Here is a 7,674-nt window from a genome sequence, read left to right as displayed (position 1 = left end):
AGTGTGGTAACTTCTGCCCCCACCCTCCCCCCCACCCTCCAACCCCCTTTCCCTCCACAAATTCAAATGCAACCTTCCGTTTTGAACATTTTAATTAGAAAGTTATAAAACAGCATGGGTTCTTTATACAAAATTTGCTTTAAAATAATAAAATGCAAAGCAATATTTATATGCATCTTTCGCCATCTTTCCATATCTCTTTTTTGTGGTTTAAACCAGAGAACATTTTTCATTTAAATCTCAAGAAAAAATTGTAGCCATATAAACAGCCCTCGTTATTGAAAGAGCAGGTAGAGAACCCAGTGGTAGAGGATTTTTGTGCTTGAATACTTCAAAATAGCTTTGGGTTCTCGTTTTGGTCAGCCTGAAAGAAGAGGTTCTTTGGAACCAAGAACTGAATATCCCAGGTAAACCGAGGCACACACTGAGGTGTGTTTGTGAGTGAGCACTGAAGCATGGACCACAATGACATGCTCACCACCATAAAGCAGGACCATCTGTCCTGTGAGGACAGTGCATGTTTCCACAGGACAATATGAGGCTGAATAATCAGTCTTCAGTGTGCAACAAAGAACCATTCTAAGTGGGCTCTTCTCCAGACACTGAGCCAACCAGGCTAACCTGGTTAGACTGTGTCATTCTGCTGATGGCCAGGTTGGACTGGGTGCCTGGGCTGGCCTCCTCTTCACTCCCTCACTGCTCCTGTGTCCTCCCCGAGGCTGCCCTCTCTGATGGGCACCCTGCTTCTCAGTCAAGAGAGCTGCAAGTAGCTGGGCCTCCCGCTACCCTCAAAGTAAACTCTGCGGCTGTCAGGCAGTGGAAGCCAACACCAACAACAGCTCCTCTGTCACCCATCCTTCGCAGGAAGTGGGAAGGCTATTAAGGAAGAGGAGTGGCAATCTTCCAAGCTGCTGGGTGAGGGCCAGAGAGAAAGAACCTGTTGTTACAATCTGCACTTCCCCCACTGCTGCCAAGGCATTGTGAATGAAAGGAGACTTCTGACTTGAGCCTGCTATTCCAGGGGCACAGGCAGAAGGCAAAGGCAGAGCAAAGAGCCAGTCACAGCAGGGCAGGGATACTGGGCTGTCCAGCTGAACTGCCTCACCACCACTGTCCGTTAGGCTGAGGGCAGGTGGCTGGTCCTCCTGTCCTCAAGTCGCCCCTCCTCAAGCACATGATGGGCATGCCCTCTCTCTCTCCAGTTAAAGGCCTCTCAATCCTGGAAATCAAAGTTCTGAATGGAAAATTTAGACGCCCAGGAGTGGAAAGTGCTAGTGATTTGCATATTTATCATGAGAGCCCTGAAAAGAGTAAAAAATGGTTTACAATAAGGGGAAGAAATGCATAGCCTGTTTCTCAGTTCAAGAGAGAAGTCTTTCCTGTCCAGAGATGGGCCTTTCCAAGATGTCTGAATTGACTGGAGTTTTCTCCAGTGGTGGGGAGTAAGTTGTAGCTTCCAGGAAACCTCAGACCCTTCTACAAACTAGTCCCTGATGATTTTATAGGTGTTTAGAAGGTATGGAATCTGTATATAGGAAAATTGGAAAGAACTGTCCTTAAGGGGGAAAGCACACAAGTCTTCTCATGTCCACTGGGCTCTTTTCAGAAATGTCATAAGATGGCAGTTCTCTGAAGACAACAGTGAGGTAGCCAAGATCCTGCTTGAGTTTTCAAAAATGGTCTTATGATAAGTGCTCCTTGTACAGTTCTCCTTGGGGCATTGCTCTTACAGGAATTGTGGTCACCACCTGATTTTGAAATACGAATATTTTGATTCTTTCAAATACCCAGAGAAAGATAAGCAGGATACAGACATACTGGACCCAGGCAAACTTTATCATCTCCCAGAATCCTGGCCGGTAGGTGCAGGCAGTTAAGGAGTCACAAGAAGACAAAGTAAATAAATAAGTAAATGTTATTTACTTAATAAGTAAATGTTAACCCATGATTTAGCTCAGACAGGAACCAGCACAAATGTTTCTAATACCCTTAAGAGAAAAGGGATAATAAAAAATTAAGACATAAATATGCATGACTCTGACCTACAGGAATTGCTCAGAAAGAAAATATGAACAGGAAATGAGTTTTTTACCTGCACGAACAGCAGACAAACACAAAATCATTTTGTGGCATTTCCCAATCTGTCAGAGTCGATGGACCCGAGGGTATCCGGAATGAAAGACAAAGAAAGATTGCGAGGGTATCCGGAATGAAAGACAAAGAAAGATTGGGTGCAGGGGATCTGTGAGCATTGAAGCCTCAAGCTCATCAGACAAGTTTATTAATCTCAGGGGCTTCTTTATATACCCCAAGCAATTGTGAGAACCAGCAACTATTCTAGCTAACTATTCCCATTACCTCATTCTAAGTAACACAGTGCACAGTGGATAGATAGTTACCAAAGCTCATAATGTTCTATTATATTATTGAAACAAATATACTTATTAATCTTGTTGCCCAGGTTACTTGAGATATCAAATCTGGGTTCTGCTGGAATGTTATGTTTCTCAGAGAGATTAGCCACCTGCACGTATATCTCTAGGGACAGCATGACCCAGTAGTCAGAAAGTAACTTGCTTACATGGAAACAACATACCTTTGTTTCCCACACCAATCTAAGGCTTCCCACATCTGTTCCTACTTGGGACAACAGAGGAATCCCTCTGTTCTTTTAGAAGCTGAGTTACTACTTGTTGGCTCTCTAATAGAAAGGATATGAAATGACTTCCACGGGGTATCGGATGACAGCATTAATCACAAAGGGAGCTTCAGCAGCCCTTCCCACCAGCCAGATGGGGTTGGCATCAGACAAGATGGTGGTTACTGCAATCAAATCATTAGTCATGAGTCCAAGGATGGCCCCTTTGGCAAAAAATACTGAGGGCTGCAAAAATAGTCCTTGATGCTGGGGGACAAATTCTGCACTTCTGAACTCGTGACAAAGAGGACATTCAAAAGAAATAAGAAATTGAATGTGCAAAGTTACTCACATATTACTTGTCAAAATAAAGTACATTAAATACTTTTGTCAAAAACTTGGAAATAGTCTGTTTTGTACAATTGCTGAATGGCTAAGAGAAGGAATACCATGTTACCACTAAAAAGAAAAATCAGTTAAAGTTAATTTGTAGGCCATTTTTAAATTTTGTTTTAAACTCAGAATAATATAGTATGTTACATAAGACCAGGAAGGTGTATTGCATAAAATCAGGAAGAAAAACCTAGAATTGCAGTCACCCCGCTTGTTAAATGTCTGTATCTCGTGTCCATGACTTCTGGTTGCCAAGTCACACCTTAGATGTGTTTAGAGAAAACCTTGGACCACGCAGCAGCCAAATGTGCTGGGTCAAGCACTGGGGATGGTCCTGGGAATCTCTCTGAAAAGGGATGGACACACTCTGCCTTCTGTCCAGAAACTTCAATGCTTCTGCTGTCCTACTTGGACTGCTAATGTGGGGTAAGTCACTCACATTCCCTTTTCCCATCTGTGAACTGTGGATAGCAATTTCTCTTTGGCTTCCTTTACAGGGTGCTGTGGGGAACAACTCAATTAGGCATGTAATATAAAGGAAACCAACAAGCCAGAGGTGGGATAATTATGGTAATTAACTGTCACTAACCTGCTAAACAATATTTGTAGTTGGGGGTAGAGGAGGGTATGACGATCAGGAGAAAAAGAACAAATCCTGGAAGCTTACGACATGTCCTCCCATCAGTAAGTGCTCACTGGTGGACATTTTCATCATGACAAGGATTCCAATTCTGTTCTTCTCCACTACCCTCACTAACCTGGCCGGTCCTGGAGAGCTCAGTGAATGTCACCCATGACTCACCGTTCCTTTCCTGGTAGGCAGCAACAATGTGGGTGAGGTCATAGTCACGGGCGAAGGGGCTGCTTCCATCAATCACAGACACCTGGCACATGGCAGGAGCGCATGTGAGTACAGGAGCTGCTTCTCTCCGCTCCTGCCCTCTTGCCCACCCAGGCTGATCCCAGAGACCACCCTCTTGTTCTTGGTGGCATATTCCAGAATCAATAATCTTTTCTCTAAGGATGAATAAACTCTTGCAATAATTTAAGTCCATTTACTCTCAGGCTTTCTTTAGTAGGAATGGAAACAGAGTCAATATGTACCTCTTACAGTTTTGTTTTTTGTTCGTTTGTTTCTTATAAAATAACTTTTATTTACATAATTTGTCAAACATAACCACTTTCTTTGGAACAAGAAAATTTGCAAATGATAGATATTGCTTTTTACCAGACGACTTCAAGCCAGATCTCTTACAGGTTTTATTTATTTTTATTTTGTTTTATTGTTACAGGTTTTTTAAGTGTTTATAAAAGACCCCTCTCTATTCCAATGGGAGAAATAATTCTTTTAATTTTTAAAAATAGACCATATTTTCAAACTCCTTTGTCTTGTTTTGCTCTTCTTTGGACTCATTCTAGTTTCTTCATCTCTTTTAAATGGAGAGACAGAAATAGGATAAAATGCAAATAATAGCCATATTAACCTTTTTTACAGGGATATGACTTCCTGCCCTTTAATATCTGATATATGAACTTTTAAATCAACAATGCTATGTTGAGTTTATACCTTGTAGTTTCTTTTTTTTTTTTTCCCCTCTTTCCTTACATGTCAATTACAGCTATGGGGACTGTAAGTCCTAGTTTATCTGGAACAGTCCTACTTTATGCCTGCAGTAATTCATAGCATCTCCTTTCATCTTCAAAAGCAGACCAGTTGAGATGCTAACTTAAATGGTCCTCCTTGTGACAACATAAAGGTTGGAATAAGTTATAAGTTCCATGAGCTCTAGACTCAGATAGACCTAAAATCGAGTTCTTGGTTCTGTTACTTTCAAGCTGTGGCACTTTGGGAAAACTAATTAGTCACTGTAAACCCCAGTTCCTTCATGTGTAAAATGAGACTTTCCGCTTTCAACAAATATATCTGCATGCTTACAATGAGCCGGCCCTTTTTCAGGCCCTGGGGTGAGAGTACACAAGATGTCAGTGCTTGGGAGCAGATGTAGCTCAAGTGGTTGAGCGCCTGCTTCCCATGTACAAGGTCCTGGGTTCAATCCATGGTACCTCCTAAAAAAAAAAGCTATCAGTGCTTTTAATGCTGAGGGAGGCAGCAAATAAATCAACCAAAAACTTACCTTTACTATGTCAGGTGGCAATAAGAAAAATAAATCTGGGTGAAGGACAGTGGAGGAAAGGGGGATGCTATTTTAGAGAGGATGGCCACAGAAGGGCTTTGCTAAGGTGATATTTGAGCAGGAACGTGAATGCAGTGGGGAAATAAGCTATGGGGAAACCTGGCAGAAGGAATAGCAAAGGCAAAGCCCTGAGGCAGAAGTTGCTTCATGGGTTCAAAGAACTGTAAAAGGCCAGCATGGCTGGAGAGATACAAAGTGGAAAGTGGTAGGGAAAGTGGCTGCAGAGTTGGAAAATGACAACTCTAGGTATCTCACAGGGTTACTATGATAATTAAATGAGATGATACAAGTAAACCCTTTAAATCAGGGCTGGCATATAATACATGCTCAATAATCGGTGAAAAGTTTTACGTGAACTAAGAAAAGAACACATGGAACATATGCCCAGTACATATGTGTGTATGCACTGGAGTGTATGCAAAAACAATAAACTATTTATTTATTTGATAAAGATGGATATTTTCTTTCTTTCTAGATGTAAATACAGGTTTCTGACCTCATATTTTGAAAGAATTCTTGGCAAGAATGTCTCAAAGTCCTGGTTCTATGCCACCACAAAAATGCTATTTCCAACTTACATTTTTCCCTCTTCAAAGAACTTGTTAAACAGCCAAGTATGGAAACAGAGGCGCTGGATAACAAGAAGCATCCTTACGTTATATCGGACGTCCAGGCCATGATGGCTGAGGGGCTGCTTCTGCTGCAGCCTCAGGTCTCCATTCACATACACCTGGGAACCCGGAACAGCAAAGGAGGACTGGAGAAACGCCATGCTCTGCATCACGAACGTCGACATCCTCTGAAATCACCGAGGGAGTCAATACCAACTGTGACCAGGTCCAAAGGGCTCAGAGTTCTGAGAGTCGCCTGCCTGAAGTTGAAGCCTAACGGTCCCTCACTTACCTGGATTAGCCTTGCAGGAAGCACTCTGCTCAGAACCCTCTGAGCTATCAAGAGTGACATGAAGTAATATGATATCCCTGAGAAACATCCAATTTGCTTAAATTAAAACCCAAACTGCTCTTCAGAAAGAGAGTTTTGCAGTGTGGGTCTATCTAGAATTCAGAAGGAGAGCTCTATTCAAGGACAAGTGGGAGGTGACAGCCCTCCCTAAGGAATCGACTCACGTGCAATTGGTAGGAGAAAGTCAAGATGAGCTGCACACCGTGAACATGCTCCGTGGACTGCAGGGGAAGCTCCAGTTTAAAATGTAACATGTCCATTTTCCCATCCTGGTTCCTGTCTTCTTCTCTAGTCTAGGAAACCCAAAGATGGCCAATGACCCTGGTCTTTAGTAAGTTTGGGAAGAATCCACATCACTGCTGTACATGTACATATATAATGGGCAAAGCATTATTTCCCTCATCGAAAGAAAAAGAAAAAAATTAAATTGTAGGAGGATTATTAGAGAAAGAGACATACAATGTGCATGGCCTCTGAACTTTCTGGTTTTGCTTCTCAAATGTTCAAGACCAAATTGATTAAGAACTTGAAGTGGCAGTAACAATAGCAACAAACATCTACATGATACTTTTTCTCTTTCAGTAGTCTCAATTGATTTTTTTGTTGGTTTTATTGCTGATATTGTTCTTTTTTCTTTTTCTTTTTAAATAAACCTACCTGAGTTTGATGGAAAATTTAAACAGTATATCAGAATTTTCTACTTCGCTAGAAGTCAACTTATCAAAATAGAAAAAAAAACCTATTAGATGCTTTGCCCTAATCATTACACATTTCCCAAACAAAATCAATAAGTAAGCTCTATTTATACATTTAACCATAAGATCCACATATGTCTTTGCTTTAAATTCTTGATGTTAGATCACATCTTATCACTTTAAAGCCTGTTAGCACCGATCAATAAAATAAAAAGAGAAGCTAAGTAAAATCGGTAAGGCATTAAAATTACAAAGATTCTTTACAGATTATGGACATGAAAGTAGGAAAAACAGACAAGAGATCTGTGAAGCGAAAAAGACAAATTGCATCTCATAAATCTTAGAGAAGGGGGAAGTGGACTTGGCCCAGTGATTAGAGCTTTGTCTACCACATGGGAGGTCTGTGGTTCAAACCCCAGGCCTCCTTGACCCGTGTGGAGCTGGCCCATGCGCAGTGCCAATGCGCGCAAGGAGTGCCATGCCACGCAGGGGTGTTCCCCGCATAGGGGAGCCCCATGCGCAAGGAGTGCGCCCCCTAAGGAGAGCCGCCCAGCGTGAAAGAAAGTGCAGCCTGCCTAAGAATGGTGCCACACACACGGAGAGCTGACACAACAAGATGACACAACAAAAAGAAACACAGATTCCCATGCCGCTGACAACAACAGAAGCGGACAAAGACGACGACTTAGCAAATAGACACAGAGAACAGACAACTGGGGCAGGGGCAGGGGAGAGAAATAAATAAATCTTTTTAAAAATAATAAATAAATAAATCATAGAGAAGGAGTTA

The 7,674-nt window shown here is 41.9% G+C and overlaps 1 protein-coding gene across 1 annotated transcript in view; it reads right to left on the bottom strand.

Annotated features, from left to right (window-relative positions):
• Positions 1-74: 74 nt before the first annotated feature.
• Positions 75-7,674, bottom strand: part of TMEM231 (transmembrane protein 231) — a 36,435-nt gene continuing 28,835 nt past the window's right edge. Inside the window, exons 3-7 of the mRNA XM_004470914.5 lie at positions 6,354-6,482; positions 5,882-6,025; positions 3,834-3,915; positions 2,718-2,823; positions 75-1,863 (exon numbers count right to left, since the gene is read on the bottom strand). Of these exons, the coding sequence (XP_004470971.1) occupies positions 1,683-1,863; positions 2,718-2,823; positions 3,834-3,915; positions 5,882-6,025; positions 6,354-6,482 (642 nt within the window). The 3' untranslated portion in view covers positions 75-1,682. The remainder of the gene's footprint in view (positions 1,864-2,717; positions 2,824-3,833; positions 3,916-5,881; positions 6,026-6,353; positions 6,483-7,674) is intronic.

The sequence above is a fragment of the Dasypus novemcinctus genome, chromosome 18 (assembly GCF_030445035.2).
Source record: "Dasypus novemcinctus isolate mDasNov1 chromosome 18, mDasNov1.1.hap2, whole genome shotgun sequence".
Classification (NCBI taxonomy): domain Eukaryota; kingdom Metazoa; phylum Chordata; class Mammalia; order Cingulata; family Dasypodidae; genus Dasypus; species Dasypus novemcinctus.
Note: the sequence above shows the minus strand (reverse complement) of the source record. Positions and strands in the feature narration are given on the sequence as shown.